General features: G+C 48.5%; 1 protein-coding gene across 5 annotated transcripts in view; it reads left to right on the forward strand.

The window, feature by feature from the left end:
- RNF214 (ring finger protein 214) overlaps window positions 1–15,872 on the forward strand; it is a 190,558-nt gene that overhangs the window by 165,060 nt on the left and 9,626 nt on the right. For all 5 annotated transcript variants that reach the window (XM_069224711.1, XM_069224709.1, XM_069224713.1 and 2 more), the window contains one exon: window positions 3,998–4,093. In XM_069224711.1, coding sequence (XP_069080812.1) covers window positions 3,998–4,093 — 96 coding nt within the window. The remainder of the gene's footprint in view (window positions 1–3,997; window positions 4,094–15,872) is intronic.

Genomic DNA, 15,872 nt, shown 5'->3' on the forward strand with positions numbered 1-15,872 from the left:
AAATTTGGTGGAGGTAAGTCCTTGCCTCCCCACACCAGACAGTAATTCTGTGTACTGCGTGATCTGCAGCTGCTCGGGCTTCTGTGCACTTTTACAAGACTTCCTTTGTGCACAGCCTAGCCCAGGTCCCCAGCACTCCGTCCTGCATTGCCCAACTCGCTGAGTTGGACTCCGACGTCATGGGACCCTCTTTTGTGACTCTGAGTTGACCGCTGTTCTCAGGTCTTCTAAGTGCCTAGTCCGGTACTTCTGCGGGTGCTGCCTGCTTCTGCGGGGGCTCTCTGAGTTGCTGAGCGCCCCCTCGGTCTCCTCCTCCAAGGGGCGACCTCCTGGTCCTTCCTGGGCCTTAGCAGCACCCAAAATCCTCAACCGCGACTCCTGCAGCTAGCAAGGCTTGTTTGTGGTGTTTCTGCGTGGAAACAACTCTGCATCCTCCAGCATGCCGTGGGACATCTTCTGACCAAAGGAGATGTTTCTGGCACCTTCCGTTGTTGCAGAATCTTCAGCTTCTTCCACCCGGAGGCAGCCCTTTTGCACCTTCATCCGGGGTGTAGTGGGCTCCTTCCGCCCACTGGACACTTGCGTGACTCTTAGACTTGCTCCCCTTCCTTTACAGGTCCTCAGGTCCAGGAATCCATCTTCAGTGTTTTGCTGGCAGTTGTTGTCCTTCAGAATCCCCTATCTCGACTTTACTGTCTTTCTGGGGTAGTAGGGTAACTTTACTGCTACTTTTCAGGGTCTTGGGGTGGGGTATCTTGGACACCCTTAGTGTTTTTCGACACTCCCAGCGACCCTCTACAACCTACACTAGGCCTGGGGTCCATTCGTGGTTTGCATTCCACTTTTGGAGTATATGGTTTGTGTTGCCCCTAGGCCTATTTCTACCTACCTATTTCTACCTATTGCATCCTATTGTGATTGTACATTGTTTGCACTACTTTTCTTACTGTTACTTACCAGATTTTTGGTTTGTGTACATATAATTTGTGTATATTACTTACCTCCTAAGGCGAGGGTATCCTCTGAGATACTTTTGGCATATGGTCACTAAAATAAGTATTGTGTTTTCTTGTGATCTAGTGCTATATGATATGTGGTATAGTAGGAGCTTTCCATGTCTCCTAGTTCAGTCTAAGCTGCTCTGCTATAACTACCTCTATCAGCCTAAGCTGCCAGAACCCTCTATTCTACTAATAAGGGATAACTGGACCTGGCACAAGGTGCAAGTACCACAAGGTACCCACTATAAGCCAGGCCAGCCTCCTACTGTGACTTGCAGCTACCAAGGCTTGTGTGTGACCTTCCAAGAAGTTCTCCATGCACAGCACAGCTTAGGCCCCTAGCACTCCATCCTGCGATGCCCAGCTTCCTGAGTGGCTCTCCGGCGGCATGGGAATCCTTTGTGTCATGCTGGGTGGGCCTCCATTTGCATCTTCTTTGTCCCCATGCTGTGGGACTCCTGTGCACGCTGCCTGGTCTTCTGACGACTCTCTGAGTTGCTGAGAGCCCCCTCTGTCTCCCTCTCTGCCTCCCCCTCCTGGGTAGAGTCGACCTGGTCCTTCCTGGGCCCAGGCAGCGCCATTTTCCGCAAACTGCGAGCTTTGCGTTTACCAAGGCTTGTTTGCGGAATCCCGTGACAAAAACCAGACTGCATTCATCCGTCCGGCGTGGGACATCTTCTGCACCAACCAGGAACCCTCAGCTATCTTCTTTGGTGCAATATTGACTTTGTCTTCTCACAGGTGGTTCTTCTTTTACACCTTCATCCGGGTTAGTGGGGGCTCCTATTCATCTTGGACTCTTCAGTGCTTCTTGGACTTGGTTCCCTTCTTCCACAGGCCTTCAGGTCCAGGAATCCATTGTTTGTGTCTTGCAGTCTCTTCTGGTTCTTGCACTGTCTTCTATCACAACTTCTAGTGCATTTTAGAAAACTTGCTGTGTTTTACTCCGGCTTTCCTGGGCTCCGGGGTGGGGTATTTTACTTAGCTTTGGTGTTTTGTTACACTCCCAGCGCCCCTCTACACACTACAGTTGCCTAGGTGGGAAACAGATTTTCACATTCTACTATTTTAGTATATGGTTTGTGTTCCCACTAGGCCCATTGCAATCTATTGTGATTTTCATGTTTGTACTATTTCCTGACGGTTTATTTATCTGTTTTTGGTAACACTGAGTATTGTCTTTCATCTGTGTGACTACAGTGGTATTGCAAGAGCTTTGTATGTCTCCTAGGTCAGCCTTGGCTGCTCTGCCTACAGCTAGACAGCCTGGTTTCTAGACACTGACTATATAAGGGACTATATAAGGGAGGACAGGACCTGATATGAGGTCTATGAACCTGTGGTACCCACTACAAACCAGGCCAGCCTCCTACAATTACTCTGCTGAGGTCAATAGAGATGGTGAACCATAGTTAGGAAACCAAAACCAAATCAGAACTCTGTCCACAACCTGGAAAATAAAATCCACCTGCAGACAGTTTTTCTTCATTCAAAGCGTATCTAACCTATTTTTCTTTGGCTCATATACAGCACTGTAAGCCTATTTTCTTCTGCAGACGTATGAGTAGCACACTATCTTTGTTTTCCTTCTTTCTAACCATAGCTCAGTACACTAAGGCCCTTATTATGACTTCGGCGGTCTTTTTCTCAGACCGCCAAATTCACCCACGCCACATGACCACCAGTGTTGGCAGTCTTCAGACCACCATATTATGGCTGCTGGCAGCTCTCTGCCACTATTTGGCGGGGAAGTCACCAGCAGCCATGTCAGCGGTCTATTGGAGCTTGCTTCGTCGCCACTGCCACGTCACCACAACACAGCCCGCATTATTACTACATTGTAGAAGGCGTGGTGGTCCAGTGTTGGTGGGGTGCTGGCAGCGGAGCAAGCTCCATGGACCTCATTCCATCCCAGACGACCACAGCAACCACCAGGTAAGGTGATCGATTGACGGTGGGGGGTGTTGAGTGTTGTGTGCGTGAATGGGGGTGGGGGTGAATGGTGGGGGTGGTGTGTGAGTGTGTGCGCAAGTGTCTGTCTGACTGCGTGTATGTAGGTGTGGAAGGAGTGTCGTGTGCATGACTGTAGATGTGTGAGTGTATGTATGTATGTGTGGTGTGTGCGTGCATGTATGCAAGTGTGGTGTGTGCGTGCGTGGATGGGGGCAGAGGGTACAGAACAGGGATCGAAGGGGGTGAGGGGCACCTATATGGAGGGGGGTGGGTTGGGGAGTCCTGTAGTGCTGACAGGAATGAGTATTCCTGTCGCCAGTATCCTTACCACCAGGGATTTTGTGGTGGGGCTGCTGCCACGGAATCTGCTCGAAATACCACAGGCAGTGTTAGGTGGACTGTCAGGTGGAAGGTGATCAACCTTCAGCCAGATGGTCCTACCCCACTGGCGGTATAGGTGGTGAACTGGCTGCAATACAGCCAGTTCACTACTGTTGTCATAATTTGGCGGTCCTGCCCTGCCACGCAGTCGGTGGTCTGGCCACCACCTCCGCCGGCGTGGCAGTGCAGGACCGCCAGGGTCACAATGATTCTCTAAGTCTTTTTTGTACACCCCGCATATAGCACAACACTTAAGCATTGTTATTTTATTTTATTTTTATTCCTGGCTTGTGTGCTGCTTTTAGGATCTGACGTTTTGTCCTGGATTTCATCGAGTGTTCCAAGTCTGTTTTTTTCCTGGCTCATGTATAGGGCTTTTGAAGTCTGTTTTATTTTCCCGCAACATAGGTACAACGCTCTGTTCTTTAAGGTTGTGAAAAATATTAAGCAAGTCTGATTAAAGTTGCAGGCAGCGTAAGCACCATGTTTAAAATATTCTTGCTCAGCTAATATTTAGGAGAGGATTGTGCTAATATTTGATTTATGTTTTGTTTACATGGCTCTTTGTGTTTTTTTTTCTTGGCTTAGGGACAGTGGTGTCTGTGTTCTCCCACATATACAATATCCTGTCTTGTTTTTATGTTTTGTGTCTGATTCTGCAGCCTACACCCAACTGTAAGCTTTGTCTGATGTGTCAGAAGATTGTACAGCCAAAGGACGTCCACCCAATGACTTGTGCACATGTTCTGCATAGAGAGGTAGGTGTGCTTTAAACACTTGCATATTAAAGTCATCTAATCCTCTGTAGTACTTAGCCAGACACTAAATATTTTGTCAATCCAGTGTCATCAGTATATTGAGTGTCCCTACTATTAATTGTTCAAAATCAGTTCCTTTTGAAAATGACACATAAATGTGTTGGCATATGAAAAGGCCATGTTCAAGCCCATTACCATTCCCCATGGTTTATAGATAAAATCAACCAACTAAACAGAAGCCATTATAGTGCAAAACTAAAAGCTTTAAAAGGTTGACAACGCTCCCTTCCAGTACTTATCTCCTTTTCTAGCTCTCTCACCCTTCTACCTTTTGTCTAGATTTTAATTCAATTATCCTGTGCTGTGTAACCTATTTGATACCAATGACATAGATTCCTTTTTTTAATCTAAGTTAAATTGCAGATTGTGTTTTCTTTAAATTATTAGGTACTCTGGTATCTTTGCACTGTTTAGAGCTTCTTTACCTTCTGAAACACGGTTAGCATTTGAGTTATTCTATATAAGACCTTACACGCTTTAGAGGAGTAATAACCCTGTACCTTTCATCATAGATGACTGGATAGTCTCTAAACCAGTACCCTTTGGATGTAGGTCTCCTGTGCATACACTTCATAAAACTGTACATCATGTGCCCAGTGCTCATATTGTAACTAGAGGAGGGGTACCATTGTCTCTTGTGGTCCTAGAATTGATAGGTATGTACAGTGTCTGGTGAATAATGCTCTTTAGCATTGTATATGCACGTCTCTTAGAGACGTTTGTACTGTATTCTCCGTTTAGATGATTATTGGAGAACTCCACACAGCTCTGCCAGCTGCTTCTCAGACTGAACACGCAGCACCCCTTCTCTTTCACCAGTGTGACCTGCACATGGCTCAGCACTCTGTGCACGACAGATGGAGCATGTAGCACTGAGTGCTATTTCAGTAGTGGAACCTAAACTTCACTTTGCCAGTGTACCTGAGACCAAACCTGCAGCAGTTCATAAAATTCCACCAATGGGACAAATGGCACTGCCAAGGCACCTTTAACCTTATTTGCAACACCCTTCCTTGTCTGCTGCTGTACTCACTCAGGGCTTTGAGGATTGCCCCTCTGCCCATTCACCTTCCACCAGGCCACCAAAATGCTTTTGTCCACGGAAACCATTTTAGGGCTGCTTTATTAACAGGGTGTCAATTTCTCAAAGAGCATTAAAAGTGTGGGCCCCATATAAATAAAGACCCCATGGAAAATAAAACATGTTTATAGGAATTCAGGTGGTATAGCGGATACATTATCCCACAGGGTGCAAATCTAGCTCCTAATCAAACAAACCCTGCATAAGAAAGCATCATCCTAACCTTTAGTAGCACAGAATTGAGACAGAAGGCCACTTAAGAAAATGTGTTTTAAGGGTTAGCAGTCCACCACAACATATGGATAAACAAAACTACTCTGCAGAGCTCCCAGACCAATTTAGTAAAACCAAAATGTACTGTATGATTAAAACAAGACTAAAATAACAAAAATTGGATCGGTCACTGCAAAGTTAGTTTTTCAAAATAACATTTGCATTTCTTATTGTTTCTTCATTCTACATGAACAGTCAATGAAAATTTCAGCAGTACTTACATGTGGCCGCTGGAGACTTCTTCCCCTCCAGTCACTGAGCACAGATCCAAGCTGCTTTCACCTTCAGGCAGACTACATGGCTGAGGTAAAAGACAGTCTCCCTAGCCACTGCCAGACGGTATTGAGAGGGAAGACGCCCTGATCGTAACCTAGCAAGGCTGCTACACCCCATCATTTTAGTAGCTACATCACTATGTTACATTCCCCCACTGAGGAGGCAATCTCAGAGCGTCCAAACTCCTTTGCTGTTACGAACAGCTATACTCCTCCCATGCGTCAAGCGATTCCTCTGAGATCGCGACTTACCTTGCAGAGATCGTGATAGTGTGGACCACAGATGGTCAACAGCACTTCCTCAGTGAACCCATCACCCGTAAAGAAGTCATTCTGGCTATAGACTCCCTCGACGTGTCTAAAGCTCATGGCTTAGATGGTATCACTGGTGCATTCTATGAAGCATACAAACACCTATTAGCACTGCACCTCCTCGATATCTACACTGAGTCTCTTTAAACAGGTACTTTACCAACCACACTGCGAGAGGCTGTCCTTACTCTCCTACCACCCTCTGCCCCTTCTAAACCTGGATAATAACATTTTAGGTAAAGTCCTTGCCAGTAGACTGTCTCTTCTAATGGAACAAATTATCTCTCCCATTCAGAGAGGCTTTGTCCCCCCACCACATCCACCTCATTAAACCTTTGCATGATATTTGCAGGTGTAAACAGGACCTCTCCTGGGACCCCTGCTGCCGTTGCCCTATTAGATGCCAAAGAGGCGTTCAGCTTCTTGGAATGGCCTTTCCTGAGAAGACCTTGGCCAAACTGGGCTTCCCCCATGGCTTAATTTCACTGATTATGCTTCTTTATTCTAACCAAGTGGCCCAAGTGCGAGTGACTGGCTCACTCGCAGGCCCTTAACCTGTGGCTAGAGGCACCAGGCAGGTCTGCCCTCTATCCCCTCTCCATTTTATCATCGCAATAGACCCACTGCTCCGCCACCTTCAACAGCAACACATGCATCATGGCCTCCAATTAATCCACGGGGCCCCTTTCATTCCCCATGTATGCTGACAACATATTACTTTTCATCGACCAACCCGCTGATAACCTCCCACCTTTAATTCGTGAAATTTTACGATTCAGTAGGTGTCTCCAGTTTACAGATAAACTGGGCTTAATCAGGACTCTTCCTGCTCCCTGGCTGCATACAGCAGATTGCCTTAGAGAACCCCTTTATATGGAGTGCTGACGCCACCAAATACTTAGGCATACATTTACATAAGGAGAAAGATATAATTATCCAACTCAACTATGGTCCTGCCATCAATAAGTTATCTTCACAAGTGGAGTGTTGGATCAAACTTCCACTCTCTCTGGCAGGGCGGGTGGCGCTTATTGAAATGATCGTCCTCCTGTGTTTCCTATACCTACTTCTCAATATTCCAATACCACTGACACAACATTTCTTTACCACGCTGAGCAGCCATCTACTATGACTCATGGGCTGGATGCAAACCTCGCATCCGATGGGACACACTGATCCTCCCTTATGAACGTGGCGGCTTCAAAGTTCCAGGCCCCCAACTATATTATCTCACTGCGCAATGCCAATTTGCCTTCCACTGGTTGCTCCCAGATGCCCAAGTTCCCTATCTGAAGCAGGAGAGGGATCAAGCTAGGACCTCCCGCTGTCCTTCATACTGCCGAAGGACATCCCCATGGACTCGTCAGACATACAAACCCTCTCAACAACCAGCTGGACTTGGTGGAAAGTTCACAGTGTGTTGGGAGGAGGCATTCTCTATTCACCAGCCCTACCCCTGAACAATAATTCTTGGCTCCCTCTTACACATGAGAAACTAGTTCAGCGTACTTTACAGTGCAACGATTTGCACACTTCATGGGTGACCTCTTCCCAGCTAGCCATGTACTCACACGCTGACATCACTCGTTGCCATGACGCCGCCCTAATAGATTACTTTGTCCTTCAACACCTCATTTTGTTCTTCAACACCTCCACAATAGCTTGTGTTCCGGTTTTGCTGCATATCCTTTAATGCCTGAAGACTTCCCCCTGGTTAACCCTCATTTTCTCTGACTTTAATGGAGGAAGGTTGACTCAGATTTTACAGGATCTGTGTAGCCATGAGACCCGAACTCTCCAGGTGGGCCAGGAAAGCTTGGGAAAGCGATTTGGGGTAACTGCTGTCTGACAAAATCTGATATTATTGCTGCCCTCAGACTAAGCTCATCTCCATCAGTTGCAATCACATACTGCTACACTTTCCTACATCGGGCCTATACTACACCCAAAGACGTGGCGCAAATCGACTCCACACGCTCAACTCAATGCTCTAAATGCCATGCTATTGAAGCTGACTTTGCACAACTAACTTGGACATGCTCACGTATAGGGCTCTATTGGGCCAGAATATTCTCCCTAATCTCTGCCATAATAGGAGTCACGATTGATCCTACCCCACAGATAGCACTTTTGGGTTACGTTTAAGATATCCCCAAGAGCGTCCATAGATTGACTGCCATCGCATTACTACTTGTCAAACGAGGCCTGGCACTCCATTGAGGCAGCCGACACCCTCCCACAGACTCTGCCTGGCTGAAGAGCATGATCCATTGTGGCGAAATCAGTGAAGACTATGCTCTGCTACAAACCAACGCCTCCAGGCCCAAGGTCATATGGCAACCACTACGAGATTATTTACTTACTCTGGAATCCGACACTTCCGACGAATTCCCCCCACCTCCGATCCTCCCTTAGGTTTATGTATTCTGACCTCTGCCAGTAATGACCCACCATGAGGCGGGGCGCCTAACACATACCAAACTGTTGCTCCCGTCCTCCCTAAACTCTCATGGTCACACTAGACTAATAGCTTGTTTGTTCTCTTACTCCTCTGAAGTTGATGTGTAACATGCAGTGATGTCTATTCTCGAACCTATGGGCAATAATTTACAGTTTGTTGTTTTTCGAAAATCTAAAAAGAAAGTTTAAAAAAAAAGAAAAAAAAGAGTCTCCTTGTTCAGGAAGGTGCAATTCACAGCTTCCAGATTTCAGTGCTCCAGTGGGGGTGTCTGTGGATTGTTTCTCCATCTCATGCTGTGTCTCTTCTGGCCATTTGAGTATGCCACCTTTGCTACAACTTCAGTCAGGCTTTTTCATTCACTTTACAGTTTTTACAAAGAACCTCCCTTAATTCCAGTGCCAGACCAGTTATAATTGGTCAGTTGATCAGCTTCACAAGAAAAGCCTTTTGAGTGCTTGGTTGTGCCCTGGTAGCCAACAAATTAGCTGACACTGATTATTTTGTAGAATGAACCACACAGGGTTTAGTCAGAGCAGTCATGCCTCGGAGAGATGGGAGGGAAAGCCCCTACTCTTATTCCCCCACTTTACATTTACTACTGCCTCTGACATGGTGAAAACTCTGTTAAGTGAGTGGTCAGTTCGAAGCTTTCAAAAGGACACACAAGCAACGTTGAAAAGCTGGGGAGACCCTGCAAAGCCCATTTATTTTGATTCCCTCCCATGGAAAACCAAAGCTAGTCCAAGACTAGGTTGATGAAGGCCAGATCTATATGATGGAGGCATGTGTGGCTGTAGATGCACATTCTGTGCATATGCCTACCATCTAGTGTTGCATCTGGATGTGTGCAGGTTGTTTTTCTTCAAAGAAGTCTTCTGATTCACCAGGTACTGTGATAATGATAATCGATTCCATTGTTAGATTGTTTTCTTTCGGCCGTCTGGTTTGGACGTGTGCTCCTGTGCCCCAGGTCGATACCGTGGCGGTGCTCTTTTCAGTTCACACAGTTCCTTCCATCCGTTGGTATTGTATTTCAAATGCATCTCCTTTACTTTCTGTCTTAGACTGATGGTTGATTATTACCTCCCTCGAGTGGGGTCCTGGTTGACCGCAGCCCATCCTGGGCCTCGCTCTTTGAGGCCTACTCTCATCTCTTCATCGCATCTCTTCACCATGCCTCAACAGGGATGGAACAGAGCCCATTCCGGTACTGTCCTTGTTGCCACGCAAAATATCCTCTGACTGAGCTCCATCAAGTCTGCAATCTCTGCCTACCGCCAGAGCACAAGGACCTCTGTAACGCTTACTGCTCCAAGAAGACTCTTTGCAACTGTTGTACTCGTCGGCTCAAGATGTCCCGTAGTGGCAGCAATGACACCCCAGATCTCTTCGTTTCCAAGGATATTGAGGGGGAGCATCATCCACAACCGTTAGCTGCAGATGAAGAGGCTTTCTCTCCTGAAGAAAGTTCAGACTGAGACCTGAAGGTCGAGGACCTTCCAGCAGTCTGTGAATACAGTAGCCTGTCCCCCTCTACACTGCCCTCAACCCGAGCAGCCTTCTGTCAAAGGGCACTCGGCCACTCTGGAGCACCAGAGACAGGCTTTTGGGCCACAACTGCCTTTGGGCCACGACTGGCACCCACAAACCCCTTTGCGGACGCCACGCCCAGCTCTGGCTCAGCACCGAAGAAGCTTTCGCAACCGACCGCTTTGGCACCGGCTACATGGACACCAGCACTAAGCAGACCCTCAGCACCTACTACATCTGCCTCTGCGCCAACCAGAACCTCGGTGTCAAACCTTGTAACCGAAGACCTCTGTGTCGACCAGCAATTCCACCATAAGTGCAGTCAAACCAATTCTCCATTAGCTGCAAGAGAAGCAAAAACATCTGATTATTCATCCCCAACACGGGCTGCGTCCTTGCCGGCCTTCGGGCCCTGCAGCTCACTCTCCAAACATCAGCTGTCCATCGAGGAGGCCTTGGACATTTCAGTTCTGGCAAAACAATGAAAGACAGCAGATAAGGCTACCAGAATGCTACCCAGGCAAAAACATCCCCTCACCCTGTTCTTCAGCTTTCTACCTCCCTGCATGCTTCTTCAAGGGACCATGTTCACATCACACCTCAGGGGTCTCCATACTCTGACACGGGTGGGCATTGGGGATGACTTATTTGACACTCCTCTGCAAGGTGACCCTTGGGACTCCTATGATGTAGACCCACCAGTGGACACAGACCCCGACATTTACCCTGCCTGTACCTCCACTTTGGATGATTACAAGTCCTATCAGGAAGTCATTGTATAAAGTATGAAGCCTCCCCTTTGGACCCTATTTATATTTGCGGTCAGCTCCCGCCCGACTCTGGTGGTCACTACTGCCCATAAGCGAGCCAACTCCTAGGCTTAGCTGGGATGCCCCGCCTCCAGAAAAGGAAAGCAAACGCATAGATGTGGCAGGGAAAGGGTGGCCTCACAATTAGCCAACCACTTGTGTATAGCTAATTCTGTCAGCCTTGTACCAAGATATGATCGTGCCCACAGGGACGATATAGAGGAACTTCTCCAAGATCTCCCAGAGTAGCATAGGAAAAGGAGACAAGATATAGGGGGTCATTCTGACCCCGGCCGGCGGTGGTAGCCGCCGGCCTGGCTGGGACCGCCAGAAGACCGTACCACGGTCAAAAGACCGCGGCGGTCATTCTGGGTTTCCCACTGGGCTGGCGGGCGACCGCCAAAAGGCCGCCCGCCAGCCCAGTGGGAAACACCCTTCCACGAGGAAGCTGGCTCCGAATGGAGCCGGCGGAGTGGAAGGTGTGCGACGGGTGCAGTAGCACCCGTCGCGAATTTCAGTGTCTGCTGAGCAGACACTGAAATTCAAAGTGGGGCCCTCTTACGGGGGCCCCTGCAGTGCCTATGCCATTGGCATGGGCACTGCAGGGGCCCCACGACACCCCTCACCGCCATCCTTTTCCTGGCGGTCAAAACCGCCAGGAACAGGATGGCGGTGAGGGGGTCGGAATCCCCATGGCGGCGCAGCAAGCTGCGCCGCCATGGAGGATTCCCATGGGCAGCGGAAAGTCGGCGGTACACCGCCGACTTTCCATTTCTGGCCGCGGCTGTACCGCCGCGGTCAGAATGCCCTGCGGAGCACCGCCAGCCTGTTGGCGGTGCTCCCGCCGACCCCGGCCCTGGCGGTCCTTGACCGCCGGGGTCAGAATGACCCCCATAGTTTCTTAAGGCAAGCTGATATCTAACATCTCTATTCTCTGTGCCCTAGATGCAGCAGACACTGCTGCCAAGAGGGTTAAATTCCCTTTTTCGCAGACACTCTTGGCTCTGTATCTTTGGCTTTAAGCCGGAAGTTTTGACCCACAAATGGACGAAACCTTAAAGAAGATTAGAAAAAGATACGGAAACACCCAAAGCGATGGGGGCACTTCAAACACACGTTCGTTGCAGCTCCTTTCAGCACACCCCTTTTTGTGGAGACTCAAAGACTACCTCGCGTAAAGCCTTTACATCCTATCAGTGCACTCAGGCTGCACAATCCTCCCACAGGGGTTATTGTAGAGGGTCCTACAGGGGCAACAATTCCATAAGCAGAGGCAAAGGTAGCTCCCCAAAAGGATCTACAACCACCGCCAAACACTGACTTGCCCTTCTTAATCACCCCCACCCACCCTCACAGCATCGGTTGGGGGGGATCTACAAGGCTTCTTTCCCACATGACAAACTGTCACCTTAGACCAGTGGGTGTTGTATATTATCCAGCATGGTTATTGTCTAGAGCTCACTTTGACACCTCCTACCATTCCACCTCTTAAACACAGACTCTCGTTAGAACACCAAAAGCTACTCAAGGAGGAAGCCAAATTGTTGCTCCTCAAAAGGACCATAGAACCCATCCCCTGCCTTCAGCAAGCCACAGGAGTGTGCTCATTGTACTTCTTGATACAGAAAAAAGACGGGTACCTCAGGCCTCTTCTGGACCTTAGGGTCCTAAGCAAATACATCCTGTGAGAGCACTTGCATATAGTCACCCTTCAGGATGTCATTCCCCTTCTTCAGCAATACAACGTTATGGCCGCGTTCAGTCTGAAGGATGCCTATTTCCACGTACCAATACATCTGGCCCATCTTCAGTATCTCAAGTTTGTGAACAGCGGAAAGCATTACCAATTCAAAGTACTCCCCTTTGTGTTCACTACTGCGCCTCTGGTGTTTACTAAGGGCCTGGAGGTGGTGGCCGTTCACCAGCGCAGATTGGGGGTCCCCGTTTTCCCATATCTGGACGACTGGCTGATCATAAGTGCCACCTGCGAGCAGTGCCTTGAACACCCTAAAGTCACAATAGACCTTCATTGTTTAGGGTTTACCATCCACGCCACAAAATCCCACTTCTCTCGTAGGGGATTTCCATGTATAGTCATAAGCACTGAATAGTTCCGCGCGCCTGCGGGGACCCCGGAGCACTGTTGTGTAGTATATTCTTAAGTGCAATCATCAGCTCCTTGACAAAAAAGGTCTGTGAAAAACACTTAAGAATAACAATGTGCAGCCTATGTGAACAACTACACAGACCAAATTGTTAGAAGAAAAAACAGTTGTAGTGTAAATTCACGTTTAAACCTCTATTTATTCTATAAATACATAAATAAATACATTCTCATATTTTATTTACACCTCTCATGAGAATAAAACAATGTAGGGCAGTGTAGCCCATAGGCTGCCATTATACAGAATGAAAATAGAGCTGTGCCTTTAAGAAAGTAAAGTCTTCCTGTTTCCCATCATGCACAGCAAAAGGCAGTTGCCTCAGTTCTTTTTTCCGGCTCCTTTCTGACAGGACCCTGAAGCATTGAGCTCTACCTCACAAAATCCTTTTGTGACAGAAATTCATTTAAAATCTTTTGAATTTCATTTTCACTCGACGTTTTTAACATTGAGTGATAATTTTCTGCTTTTTTCTGTTAGATTCTGACAGAATTTTGAGGTTTTTCTACTTCAGAAATGCCTTCACTGTTTGACAAATGTCCTTCTTGTGGCAGAAAAAAGGCCAAAACAGATCCACATCGGGTCTGCATAATTTGCCTTCCATCCAGCCACAAACCGGAGTCGTGTGACATCTGCAAAACCTTCTCCTGAAGGACCCTTCGTGACAGGGAGAAGATCCGACTCCAGGCGAAAGAGGACAGGAGGAAAAGTGGTCATTCTACCACAGAGCGAGGAGAAGGTCAGTCTTCTACCAGGGCTCACACTGGTTCCTCTATAACTCCGACCAGACCGGCTCAAAAACGGCACAGGTCTCCGACGACGTCGAGGGCGTCGACGTCGAGGCAAGGAACGGCGCCAACATGCTCGCCGTCGAGGAGTGGTTCGCCGGCGAGAAAGAGACATCGCTCGCCGTCGACGACGATTTCGCCGTCGAGACGGCGTGGACTTTCGCCGTCGAGATCTGGGTCACCGTCGACACGGCGAGGACGTTCCACGTCGAGGAGATCTGAATCCGGTTCGCCGTCGAAACGGCGAGATCGATCAACGTCGAGGAGTGATCGACGTCGTAGACGTTCACCGTCATCACGGCGACGTCGAGGGTCGTCGTCAAGAGATTCTCAACGGCGAGAAGAATCGACGGCGAAGGGCACTCGCCGTCACCGTACTTCGACGTCGAGGAGTGTGTCGACGTCGAGACAATCAAAAAGACCTAGGAGGGTTTATACAACCTCAGAATCCTCGGCTTCACTCATCCTCCTTCCAGCGTCTCCACAACTCTCTCCTCGACAATCACCATTGCCACAGACGCCGGTAACACCTACGGCGCCTCTTCCGGCTCCGCCTTCAGAGTCTGTTTTGAGGACTCCAACGCGGTCTGTAAGACGTTCGGGACATTCCTCTAGACGCTCTTCTTCCTCTCGGCACCGTCATGACTCACAGAGATCTCAGCATTCACATCACAGGCGTTCTTCTTCGTCTACACGGGACTACTCTCCAACCCTATCGGACTCACCGTCCCCGAGAGTGTCCCCCATAGATGATGTGAATACGTTCCAGGAGGTCTTAGTACGAGGGGCAACCAAGCTGAACATCCCGCTGGCGGTACCTGCCCCATCGACGTCAGTGATCTTCGAGACCTTGCATCACAGGACATCTTCCAGACCTTTGCTTCCACTGGTTCCAGGTCTCCTTGAACCAGCAATGGATATTTTCCTTGCACCGGCCGCAACAAAGTCTGCTCCTTCCAGACTTATTAAAAAATATCGTCCACCAGAACAAGATCCTCTATTCTTGAGGTCGGACCCAGTTCCTGATTCGGTGGTCATAGTAGCGGCAAAGAAACTGCATTCAACCTCACCATCTTCTTCTTCGCCTCCAGATAAAGAGAGCAGAAAGATAGATGCTGCAGGACGAAAAGTATGCTCTACTGCAGCCGTCACGATGAAGGCAGCCAGCGCTACTGCGTTATTAGGGCGGTACGACCGTGCCCTCTGGGACTCTCTAATGCAGTTTGCGGAACATCTTCCTAAGGATAAAAGGGAAGATTTCCTGGAGGTCGTGGGCGAGGGAGCCATGGTGTCTAACCAAATTATAAGTGCTGCAGCTGACTCTTCGGTGCTATCCGCACACAATTATGCACACGGGATAGCGCTCAGAAGGCATGCATGGTTGAGACTTACATCACTCAAACCTGAAGCGCAGCAGAGAATACAAAACCTGCCTTTCTCGGGCTCCACCTTGTTCGGTTCTCATGCCGATGACGAGATGGCTAGAATGAAAGCTGAACTAGATACCTTGAAAGCGGTAGGCATGGAAAGACCGAAAGAACAAAGAAAGGTTTTCCGGCCATATCAACGACGACTTTTCACCCACCGGTATCAGTCGCCACACTGGATGTCTTCGCGCCCCCAGCAGCAGCAACAACAGCAGTATCAAAGGGGTTTCTCTACTCAGCGAAGGTCGACAAGGGGTCGTTCAACACCTCAAACTCAGGCAACTCCACAGGCTCCCACGTCTAAGCCCTGAATCTTTGCTTCCCCCTCCTCCGTTATCCACTCCGGTAGGGGGAAGTATCTCAAATCATCTGGACGAGTGGCTACGCATCACAACAGACGCCTGGGTATTGAATATTGTGAGACATGGTTACGCTCTCAGATTCACCAGTTCTCCACCATCTGTTCCACCCAAAACAGCCAACCGCCATCTCGAAGCTCTACAGTTAGAGGTCAATATCCTATTGCAAAAAAGAGCCTTAGAACCCGTTCCCATCAGCCAACAAGGGAAGGGGATTTATTCAAGATATTTCCTTGTACCGA

This window comes from Pleurodeles waltl, chromosome 3_1 (assembly GCF_031143425.1).
Source record: "Pleurodeles waltl isolate 20211129_DDA chromosome 3_1, aPleWal1.hap1.20221129, whole genome shotgun sequence".
Classification (NCBI taxonomy): domain Eukaryota; kingdom Metazoa; phylum Chordata; class Amphibia; order Caudata; family Salamandridae; genus Pleurodeles; species Pleurodeles waltl.